This window comes from Haliotis rufescens, unplaced genomic scaffold (assembly GCF_023055435.1).
Source record: "Haliotis rufescens isolate VD_foot unplaced genomic scaffold, xgHalRufe1.0.p SCAF_8, whole genome shotgun sequence".
Taxonomy (NCBI): domain Eukaryota; kingdom Metazoa; phylum Mollusca; class Gastropoda; order Lepetellida; family Haliotidae; genus Haliotis; species Haliotis rufescens.
In genome coordinates, this window is record NW_025964372.1 from 45,344,396 (window position 1) to 45,356,961 (window position 12,566).

The 12,566-nt window shown below is 40.7% G+C and overlaps 1 protein-coding gene across 1 annotated transcript; it reads left to right on the forward strand.

The window, feature by feature from the left end:
• The first annotated feature begins 356 nt into the window (after positions 1–356).
• On the forward strand, positions 357–6,606 carry LOC124143603. Its single transcript, XM_046512627.2, has 3 exons — positions 357–1,494; positions 2,006–2,169; positions 6,031–6,606. Exons 1-3 carry the CDS (start codon positions 866–868, stop codon positions 6,588–6,590), a joined length of 1,353 nt encoding a protein of 450 aa, XP_046368583.2. The 5' UTR covers positions 357–865; the 3' UTR covers positions 6,591–6,606.
• The last annotated feature ends 5,960 nt before the right edge of the window (positions 6,607–12,566 follow it).

The following is a 12,566-nucleotide window of genomic DNA, read 5'->3' on the forward strand; positions in this document are numbered from 1 at the left end:
ATGAACATTCCAGTGACATTAAAATCCATTCGTGAGGTACATAACATAAAGTTTTCTTCTTCTTCTTCTTCTTCTTCTTCTTATTATTATTATTATCATTATCATTATTATTATTATTACTACTGGGACTTATGACCATACACGAACATTCCAGAACAATCATATACAATATACGGGAAAGGTCGGACAGATTACAATATAGTTGCCAGCTCTCAGCTTACATTCACACTGACTATGAATGACATTGTGTTATAAACTATTCAGGTACTATTCATTCTAACCAAAAGGTTGTTGGGGTTCTAACACAATGACAATGTGCGTTGGTTGACATGTGTATGGTGGACACCAACCACGGCTGGCAGGAGCTGGTGGCAGTTCGTTGTACTATTCAGTCTGGAGTGGCTGTATTTGGCATGGTTACTTTCATGGAAGACAATCTGAAACCTACAACACGAAGTGCAAGTAAGGCACTTCCATGGATACAGTGTAGTTTCGGATAATGCGTTGTGCTTCTTGATTGGTGGACGAGACAACTCTGTATGTACAATGAAGATTGGATATTCCTGTGATCCTGAATGGGAGGTCAAGCGTGAAGTGTAGCTGTAGTGAGAGCTTGAAATGTGTTTGCTAAAAGTGGCTGAAAGGTCATATTGTGTGGGTGATTTACAGCGGAAGGGTACATTTGTCAATAGAGAGGTGAGGTGAAATGGGGTTTAACGTCCCGTTATATAGCGATGTGCATGCACATATGTGTATATGTATGTGTGGCAGCATGTACTAATCCGGGAATATCTTTTTGATATTGAGCTACCATACTCGAGCTTATGGACATCCCACTGTGTACTGACACCGAGCCGACTAGTCCATGTTTATGCCCTCAATGCCGAGTGCCAGGCAGGGTAACAACAAGAACCACACTTTAACGTGTTTTGGTATGACGCGGTCGGGGATCGAACCATCGATCTTCCGCTGTCCGTGCAGATGTGAACTTAATGCAGACAGCGTGAGGCGAGTGATCACGCCATACCGTGTTTTCTATTTGGGTGTGTTAGTTGCAATCACAATAGGCTATATGACGTGTCGAAGTGACACACCCTTTAGTGTCATTGCAGGAGTAGAGCAGAAAGCCTACGGGTCGTGCCCGAGTGTGCTGGGGCATATGCTGACTGGTACCTGGGTCACCCGGCCTCTTACGGCGAGGGAGGGAGAAGACATTGAAGCGTTTTTACGACATGGTCTCTTTTTTCTAAATGATGATAAAAGTTTTGAAAAGCCGGATAAACGCTGTGGAAACATATCCTACTATCAATGGATGTTGCGTGATAAGGCGAGTGAGTGGTTCCGGGTGCTTTGTGAGCCAAATGGGGGTACCCCCTGTTGCTATGACAACGTATGTCAGAAGAAAACAGTTGAAGAATGTGTCTGTGATAACTGTTACGATCTGCGGCGTCAAGTCCATGCTGAATATTCAACATGGACCCCGGCTGATGCCAGGTAGGTTGTTAGTGAAGGTAATATCTATTCTTGAGACCTGTTTAAAATGGACCACATCTAAGAATCATTCGTTTGAATACAGGCATCAAACGTTCTGATGACAATTATGAACACGTATTTCTTGTACACCACCAGATACACCTCTATATATAGAGAGATAATGATGTGTTTTGTAATATAAGCGAAAAAAACCCTTTCCATAACTATATGTCCATTGTACGATTCCGACAATATCATAAGCATGTGTTGTAATCCACTTTCAAATAGTGATAATACTAAATGTTCGCGAAACGGTTATCGCATCCTGTCCCAGAAGTGACACCGTCACAAACACATGCAAAGGCAAGTGAATTGTTCACCTCAAATTTAACAAGGAATCATATGGTGATAATCAGGTGATGGGCGGTCAATCAATTACATTGTACATCATTGTAGTGTAGGGGCATTGCTATGTGTACCTTATACATGTGTTTGTACAGTTGAATTATGAATTATTGTTGTCAATGTTCAGATGTCAGGTGCGGACGTTCACGTCAACGTCAGCGTGTGAACTGCTCCGGGGTGGAACATACCACTTCTACGGTGACTCCCTGATCAGGCAGATGTTCCTGGCTTTCATCATTATACTCAAGGGAGACTATCAACATGGCGGACTGAGACCTGATGCACCCATTGGTAGGATTTTATGTTTTTAAATTGAGTGAGAGAGTTTGATTTTACGCCGCTTTTAGCAATATTCCAGCAATATCACGGCGGGGGACACCAGAAATGGGCTTCACACATTGTACCCATGTTGAGAATCGAACCCGGGTCTCCGGTGTGACGAGCCAACGCTTTAATCACTAGGCTACCCGACCGCCCCTCTGTTTTTAAAAGAACAATATTTGATTTGTGTGTCTGCTGAACATGACTTCGATCTGTGTCCGCAACTGGCTATATTACCATGAGAACGTTTACCATACCATTTAAAAAATGTGTGTCTGGTCAATTATTTCCATATTTAATTAATCACCACTGAAGGTTGGAAAATCGTCGTACATTGACAAAAATTATGCAATGGTCTTTATGCAACATGTGTTTGTAGACCAACATATCGCCGATATGATAAAAGTGATACAGGATATTTCAAAAGAAATGGTGGAATTTGAGAGGTGAGTACGTTGTATAGGCTATGTAACATGACAGTGAGTGAGTGAGGTTTTACGCCGCTTTTAGCAATATTCCAGCAATATCAGGGCGGGGGACACCAGAAATGGGCTTCACACATTGTACCCATGTCGGGAATCGAACCCGGGTCTTCAACATGACGAGCTAACGCTTTAACCACTAGGCTACCCGACCGCCTCTGTAACATGACAGACTGAGAATACTTACTTCTAGACCACATTGGCTCCAAAGTACATTCGTGTAACACAGATGCCATGACAAGCGCAGTAGACAACTGAAGGTAATAACTTCTTTGATAGGCATTTAGAAGTTGGAGTACTAAGTAAGGATAAGAATTTATGGATGAAAAACTTCTTTATTACAATTAAGAGCGACGTTTCGGTGTAGGTTCTAACACCGTTATCAAGCAAGTGATTTACTGAGTGTAGTAGTGTAGAGTGTTGTTTACATTACTGACTTCATCCTTTGGTTAAGGCACTGACTTCACTGATGATTGTCATCACTACCCTTGTGTGTACACAACAGGCTTCTCTACTCCAGTATAACAATATCTACTCTACTGTATAAACATTGCCTCCTAATTGTATATATACTTGCCTACTACACTCTGTAAAAAAGGGCTATACAAAATTCAACCCAAGGTCCAACAAAAGCCAAACTCATACTCAAATGAAAGGAAAATTGAAATTGCTATCTCACGCCTCAGACTCGGTCACAAAAAGCACTATGACAAGGTTTGTTCATCTTGCAATCAGGCTGAAACCATTTATCACGTGTTACTAGAATGTCAAGACCTTGCCCCAGCCCGGGCTAGGTTAAAACAAGAATTGCAGTGAGATCCGCTATCTGTCATAGATCTCCTAAAGCCAAGAGATGCAATAGCGAAGGCCAAACTAACTCTATTTCTGAGAGATGGACAGCTACTCGAACGTATATAAACAGAGCAGCCAAGGATAGAAATGAAATCATATCAATATAAGAAAATAGAAATTATGTCAATACAAAAACAGAAATTATGTGAACACCAAACTCACAATAGATAGGTGTACCCTACTCACACACAGGAGTCCCAAAGAGGGACAGGTCAGCCGAAATTGCCTGGGCAGAAGGCGACCTCCTAAACACTTAATGCAACAACAACACTCTGTAAATCACTTGCTTGATAACGGTGTTAGAACCTACACCGAAACGTCGCTCTTAATTGTAATAAAGAAGTTGTTCATCCATAAATTCTTATCCTTACTTAACTGAAGGTAATGATGAGATGAAACCTCCTGGGGCGAGAAAAACGTAATTCCCGATGAGGTTCCATGGGGGTAAAGCCTTTACAAATGGTGTCAAATACCCCGTTTTCAACCATGACTAAAACAGTTGTTTGCGTAATGAATGATTCTGAACTAGTTTATTTCTGTGTACTTCTGTGATACTTGTCTTAAATCTATACTGATCCTCACAATTACAGAGTCTATATTCATTTTGGTTCCCATAACGTCCATGTTCTCTCAACGGTTGGTTGTTTTGTTGTTTTACGCCGCACTCAGCAATATTCCAGCTATATGACGGCGGTCTGTAAATAATCGAGTCTGGACCAGACACTTCAGTGATTGATACCATGAGCATCGATCCACACAATTGGGAACGATGACATGCATCAACCAAGTCAGCGAGCCTGACCACCCGATCCCGTTAGTCGCCTTTTACGACAAGCATAGTCACCTTTTACTGCAAGCATGGGTTGCTGAAGGCCTATTCTAGCCCGGATTTTCAAGGGACCTACCATTAAATGGTTTATGTTAATTCTGAGTCTTATTGTTTTTCGATATTTGTTATCGCCATGGATATTTGGGTTTTATAAAATTAATGTAAACTTGTTTTCGTCATTACATTACATGGCTGTGAGGTGGACAGTGTGGGGTGGGAATATTTCCTCTCTCTCATTCATGGAAGCGTGAGGTGCCTGAGACCTGTGTGTATCATCAAAGCGGATTCTTGTCTGTGTTTGAAATGTTCATTTGAAAGGTGAACTGTGGGCCAATATCATGTAGAAGATACCAAAGATGTATCTGCTAAAAGCACAGACCATTGTACGATCCCAACTAAATCAGGTGTGTCATATTCATGAATTAGTATCAAATACTGATAATACCAGTTGTTCGCGAAAAGGTGAGCGTATCTTGCCCACCAGCGAAACATGTCACAAACACATGCAAAGGCAAGACAATTATCCACACAGGAACATATGGCACAAGTCAAAGTAGGGAAATTAATGCACTGTTTCATCAAATTTGGAAATGTCCTCCACATAAAACGTTTTGAAAGCTTTACTAGGGTCTTGAATGTTGTAACCCTGATTAAACAACTTTTGAGCAAGAGTTGCGTAGTGACATTCTTTGAAACCTTCGTAGAAAGAGCATGTTAGATTGTGCCTCAAAAGTTGCCAAATGTAAACACCAAAAGTTCCAGCTGGTTGCATAATGTTTGACACGAAAGGAAAGTTGACTATTGGAAACTTTTTTCTTATTTTCCATAATGATTTTATATTTCCCATTTCTGTGTACATCGTTTTATTTTCAACATAAGCTTTATAAGTTATAATACAACACGTATGTATGTTGATACTTGATTTGAGTTTTCTATTCAATATAACATATTTCTGTGGATCAGGTCAATTTGTCATGATATACGGGTCATTATTAAAACTCAGACTTGGTAACCATTAGTATATGTAAACAGTGTATGGGATGATGGCCAGGAAGTAAAGAACTGTGTCTGATATTTGAATTTGAATAATAATAATAATGTTTTTAGTTGTTCAGCATTTCTCTTTGAATCTGCTTAAAATGACAGACCGCCTCCGTGGTCTAGTGGTAGAGCGTAGAGCGGTAGAGTGGAAAGTCCCCGCTCCCCGGCCGCGTCACCCCAAAAGACGTTGAGTGGGGGTATTCTAGTTAAACTGCGGCATGGTATCGCAGTGGCCAAGTCGTCTAATTTAGCTGATGTAACGAAATATGCCATTGTTTGCGAAGACAACAGGTCCATATGTTTTTTTATTGATAGTGTATTGGAAAAAGGGGAACTTGGATTTGATATCTTGTGCTCACATTTTAGTCTTATGATTCATGTAATAACTACGTTGAATATGTGGTTGATGAAAAAGGAAGCTACAGTTTTGTACAGTAATGTAAAATCACGTGACATAAAGTATATTTTTACGCGATTCTAAGTGAGAGACTAATAACCTATATTTTAATTAACAGTTGACCAATGGAAAAGCCGTTTATCGTGTAAACTTCCAATTATTAAATTGTATCCTGTTACACTGTGAGGATTAATTTTCCACCAATATCATAAGTGTACTTTCTGTTCCAGATGTGAGACAAAAGTGTTCTGGATACTATGTCTTCCCCACCCACAACTGTCGAGCCTTTCTGGATTATTCCCCGACGCTGTGTAACGGAACAGTTAGGGCTCTGTTTAAGCAGTACACAGCTAACTATGACAGAATGAACATGATGAGAGATGTCAAGAAGATCCGGGATACACCAAAGTCTATCCTCTTCTTTGGGTGTGGTGTGTGGACATTCTTCAACAGGGATGACACAGGGAAATATGCCAGGGCTGTTATTAACATGGTCAACAAATTCAAGAAACGAACTTGGCCAAAGCTACTCTGGTCCGGGGTCCATCACTTTGGTCTCTGGCGTCGACCAAATGTGAAAGGGGTAGACAATGAGCATGCCCAGCCCTTCAACAGATACATGGAGACAGTTTTGGAGATGTACAATGTACCCATGTTTGATACGTTTAATATGACGCGAGGGGTTCGGAGTGTTGATGGGACTCACTACGGTCCCGGTGTGAACTTCTTGAAAGCTCAAATATATCTAAATTATATTATGGAATTGCAAAATAAAGGGCAATGGAATTAAAAAACATTTGATTTCATTTTCAGGGATGTGTATTTGCTTTTACTTTGGAGTATTCATATTAATATTATTTAATTTCTTTGAAATTGACACGAATTACTTGAGTTTTGTTTGTTTGTTACTTAACACCTAGCTGGCAATATTCCAGCTATATGACGACAGTCTGAAAATAATCTAGTCTGAACAAGCCAATGATTGATATGATGAGCATCGATCCAAGTAATTGGGATACAATTACATGCATCAACTAAGTCAGTGGGCCTGACTACTCGATCCAGTTAGTTGCCCTTACAACGGCCGCCTCTCACTGCAAGAATGGATTGCTGAAGACATACTCTAACCCGAATCTTCACGTGTCTACTTAAGTGTAATGCTGGTCCTTAAGACACATAACTTGAGTGTACGGCTGGTCTCTAAGACACATTACTTGAAGGTACGGCTGGTCTCTAAGACACATTGCTTGAGTGTACGGCTGGTCTCTAAGACACATTACTTGAAGGTACGGCTGGTCTCTAAGACACATTGCTTGAGTGTACGGCTGGTCTCTAAGATCCATTACTTGAGTGTACGGCTGGTCTCTAAGACACATTACTTGAGTGTACGGCTGGTCTCTAAGACACATTACTTGAAGGTACGGCTGGTCTCTAAGACACATTACTTGAAGGTACGGCTGGTCTCTAAGACACATTGCTTAAGTGTACGGCTGGTCTCTAAGACACATTGCTTGAGTGTACGGCTGGTCTCTAAGACACATTGCTTGAGTGTACGGCTGGTCTCTAAGACACATTACTTGAGTGTACGGCCTCGTCTCTAAGACACATTACTTGAGTGTACGGCTGGTCTCTAAGAATCATTACTTGAGTGTACGGCTGGTCTCTAAGACACATTACTTGAGGGTACGGCCTCGTCTCTAAGACACATTACTTGAGTGTACGGCTGGTCTCTAAGACACATTACTTGAGTGTACGGCTGGTCTCTAAGACACATTACTTGAGGGTACGGCCTCGTCTCTAAGACACATTACTTGAGGGTACGTCTGGTCTCAAAGACCCATTACTTGAGTGTACTGCAGGTCTCTAAGATCCATTACTTGAGTGTACGTCTGGTCTCTAAGATCCATAACTTGAGTGTACGGCTGGTCTCTAAGACACATTACTTGAGTGTACTGCTGGTCTCTAAGATCCATTACTTGAGTGTATGTCTGGTCTCTAAGATCTATAACTTGAGTGTATGGCTGGTCTCTAAGACACATTACTTGAGGGTACGGCTGGTCTCTAAGACACATTACTTGAGTGTACGTCTGGTCTCTAAGATCCATTACTTGAGGGTACGTCTGGTCTCTAAGACACATTACTTGAGTGTACTGCAGGTCTCTAAGATCCATTACTTGAGTGTACGGCTGGTCTCTAAGATCCATAACTTGAGTGTACGGCTGGTCTCTAAGACACATTACTTGAGTGTACGTCTGGTCTCTAAGATCCATAACTTGAGTGTACGGCTGGTCTCTAAGACACATTACTTGAGTGTACTGCAGGTCTCTAAGATCCATTACTTGAGTGAACTGCAGGTCTCTAAGATCCATAACTTGAGTGTACGGCTGGTCTCTAAGACACATTACTTGAGTGTACTGCAGGTCTTCTAAGATCCATTACTTGAGTGTACGTCTGGTCTCTAAGATCCATTACTTGAGTGTACTGCAGGTCTCTAAGATCCATTACTTGAGTATACTGCTGGTCTCTAAGATCCATTACTTGAGTGTACGTCTGGTCTCTAAGATCCATTACTTAAGTGTACGGCTGGTCTCTAAGACACATTACTTGAGTATACGGTTGGTCTCTAAGATCCATTACTTGAGTATACGGCTGATCTCTAAGATCCATTACTTGAGTATATGGCTGGTCTCTAAGAGCCATTACTTGAGTGTACGTCTGGTCTCTAAGATCCATTACTTAAGTGTACGACTGGTCTCTAAGAGCCATTACTTGAGTGTACGGCTGATTTCTAAAATCCATTGCTTGAGTGTACGGCTGATTTCTAAAACCCATTACTTGAGTGTACGGCTGATTTCTAAAACCCATTACTTGAGTGTACGGCTGATTTCCAAAATCCATTACTTGAGTGTACGGCTGATTTCTAAAACCCATTGATGGAGTGTACGGCTGATTTCTAAAACCAATTACTTGAGTGTACGGCTGATTTCTAAAACCCATTACTTGAATGTACGGCTGATTTCTGAAACCCATTACTTGCATGTACGGCTGATTTCTAAAACCCATTACTTGAATGTACGGCTGATTTCTAAAATCCATTACTTGAGTGTACGGCTGATTTCTAAAACCCATTACTTGAGTGTACGGCTGATTTCTAAAATCCATTACTTGAGTGTATGGCTGGTTTCTAAAATCCATTGCTTGAGTGTACGGCTGATTTCTAAAATCTATTACTTGAGTGTACGGCTGATTTCTGAAACCCATTACTTGCATGTACGGCTGATTTCTAAAACCCATTACTTGAATGTACGGCTGATTTCTAAAATCCATTACTTGAGTGTACGGCTGATTTCTAAAACCCATTACTTGAGTGTACGGCTGATTTCTAAAATCCATTACTTGAGTGTACGGCTGATTTCTAAAACCCATTGCTTGAGTGTATTTTTGGGTCAAGGTTCACAAAGCCATCTCAGAGCTACGACTATCGTAAGCCTGTGTTCAAGTATCGGAGTATACGACAATCTTAGCTGAGATCGTCTTGTTGAATGGGGCCCTATCTCAGTGATCTTTTACTTGCTGTGTTAGTCAGACTGTGAAATGAAAAAAATCATTTCTGGTCATTTCATGAAATAATTGTAATTCATTACCAGATAATTCAAGAAGTGATTAAGCAGTTTCCCGAAGAAATCATCAAAAGAGAGAATTTTATTTCACACACACGTTACAGACATATGGCCCTGGCATATTGCCGCTAAGTGAACTGATTATGTATCCTAGTAATTTAAGCTATAGTGAAAGCGGTTGATGCATTTCAGGTTTTCCTTGAAACACAAAATAGTATGCATGGCATTTTTAATGACCACTGCAGCCACACCTGACAAAGACTTGTCCACCACAAATGGACGACTGAGTGATTGATTCACGTACTGAGATACGGGTGTCCTTGCTGATGTCTGATTCAGTAACGCGTTTCATCTTAGATTTCAAACAGCGTCATGCGTCAAGGTTACAACATTCAAGGCCTCAGTTTAGCCTTCAAAAAGTTTTGTGGTAGACATGTGGAGGACATTTCAAATTTGACGCACCAGTGACAAAAATGATGCCCGATGCATTTCCCTAATTTGACTTATACCAAATGTTCCTGTGTATTTGCAGGTGAACAGTTGATACGCCTTTGCATGTATCTGTGACGGGTGCCACCGGTGGGGCAGGATACGCTCACCTTTTGCGAACACCAGGTATCAATACTATTTGATAGTGATTCATAAACACATGCTCATGATAAAGTCGGATTTGACAATCGACTTTGCTTTATGCAGAGATTATTATTGGATATGGAAAGTTTTTTTGTCGCTTTATTATTAATTATTCTTATTCAGTAAGGCGTCTCTGTGGGCAAATGTCAAATTGGTTTCTGGAGTAGGTACCATTTAGGAAACTATACTGCAAAGCTGATCACTGTCATTTCTGTCCACTTATACATCAGGGGCGATGTTGAAGCCTAGTGGTTAAAGCGTTCGTCACTCACTCACTCACTCACTATGACACCATAACGATTGCTGAGGGCACCTTAACAACGACCTACCCCAGGTATGGCAACACCAATGTTGGCTCGTGGTTGACCTGCAGATACTGTATGTGGCTTCTCCTGACCATGAGTACAGCTGGGGAGACTTGGGATGAAGCCCCTGGCCGCTAGAAGGCGATCTCGGGCGGTGGTTGATTGGTTTGATTGTTTGTTTGTTTGTTGTTTAACGGCACACTCAGCAATATTCCAGCTATATGACGGCGGTCTGTATATGATTGAGTCTGGACCAGACAATCCAGTGATTGACTTCATGAGCATCGATCCACGCAATTGGGATACGATGACATGCAACAACCAAGTCAGCAAGCCTGACCACCCAATCCCGTTAGTCGCCTCTTACGACAAGCACAGTCGCCTTTTACGGCAAGCATGGGTTGCTGAAGACCTATTCTACCCCGGATCTTCACCATTGGATAGATATGAAATGTCCAGAATACTCTTTTGATTAATGTTAAATATCCTTTCTCTATTAATTCCTTTCTAGCTGACAGTTTTCTTTCACGAACGTTATGTATATAATGTCTTCTCTCTATTAATTCCTTTCTAACTCATAATTTCTATGTCACTAACTTTATGTATAATGCAACTACATCATTGCAACTATCAACGGTTTGGTTTGTTGCTATTTCTCTGCCCGTGGACAAGAGCTGCACACAGCTCGGACGCCATAAGCATGAGTTCAGGTCTGAGATGTAAAATACAATCACAACAGACACAATAGAAGCAAGACAGGATCCCTGATTCGATATAGGAGATTGTAACCGATTTCAAAATTTTCGTATGAACATCCCAATACAATTGGAAATTTACATTTTATCCTTACAACAGTATACGCTTACGATCGAAAACCGAACGCCCAGAAGACAGGCTAGTGACCGGCAAAGTACAAAGTTTCTTCCCTGTTGGGGTGGCAATCGGTATTCACTTTAATACATGACGATAACAAATATGTTATAGCATAATATTTCTGCAAAGTGTTGAAAACATTGTAAAAACATGTTATGAAACAGTATCGTCTACATTATGGCATGATGTTCTTGACAAACATTTTAAAAACATTTCAATAACATTGTGAATAATTATAAAACATTTACACCTTATTCATATGATTTCAATAACATTTTGAATAGTTGTAAAACATCTAAAACGTTAATACAATGTTTTGACGAAAATGTTTTGGAAAGCCTAAAATGAAACCTTTTGAAAATGTTTTGAAAATGTTATGCTTTAGCTGGGTTATACATAACCATAGGTTTTTACATAGGCTTCCATATTAACGTTACATGTTTTAACAAACTAACTGAGCATTCAACAGCACAGTACAGTCTGGCCTTTAAGCAGCAATAAAAACAAAATCATTGACCAGCTTAGCAGCTCCTTTTCCGAGTTCAGGAAGCTAAGCACACCACCCCAGTTCCGCATCAAATGTCACTTGCTTGAAAATACTGTGGTCACATCCAGCAGAAGTCATCATGTTAAACAAAAGATAACACAAAATATAGAAAAACATGGTCAGTTAAACAAGCAGTGACATCTTAGTGTGGGATGGAAGCCCAATGTGGAGCAGGTCGTTTCCGTGTTGGTGCTGTCAAACAAAGGATGTATCAAGACGAATCCGAGATCCGAGCCCGCGATTGCCATATTCTGGTCCATATTGCGAATCATTTGGCCACCCAGTATCAAGGTTTGAAGAAAACAGAAACGTTTTCAGTTAAATTTAAAGTTTTCCTCAGTGGCAATACAGAGTGTTTGTTCAGTCACATCATGGCTACTGATGGTGACAATTGGCAAAGTGGGAAGTCCTTTCCAGAAACCAACCTGCACACGATGGACAGTTTGTTGTTGGCTGATGTGACCTTACTCGTAGGAGATCAAAGGGAGACAATCCAGGCTCACAGATTTATTTTTGTCAGCCGTAACTGCGTGTTTCACACGATGTTCTGTGGATCGATCCCCGAGACGGGCCAAGTACTGATTCCTGATATACCGACAGACAACTTCAAGACCTTTCTTAGGTTAGTTGAGATGTTTAGTTGACATATTTATAATAAGCAACAGAGCTGAAGGTTAAAACACAAAATGCATTTTAGATAATATACAATTTAATACACGCACGCCTATGAGAATACAATGATGATGCTATTCGTTTGTGTTGATGAAGATGTGGAGAAGTCAATGACA

Coding starts and splice junctions, on each gene's coding strand:
- LOC124143603 (XM_046512627.2), top strand. CDS start 866: ATGTTTATGCCCTCAATGCCGAGTGCCAGGCAGGGTAACAACAAGAAC. Junction 1,495..2,005: donor TGGACCCCGGCTGATGCCAG/GTAGGTTGTTAG, acceptor GTCAATGTTCAG/ATGTCAGGTGCGGACGTTCA. Junction 2,170..6,030: donor GAGACCTGATGCACCCATTG/GTAGGATTTTAT, acceptor TTTCTGTTCCAG/ATGTGAGACAAAAGTGTTCT.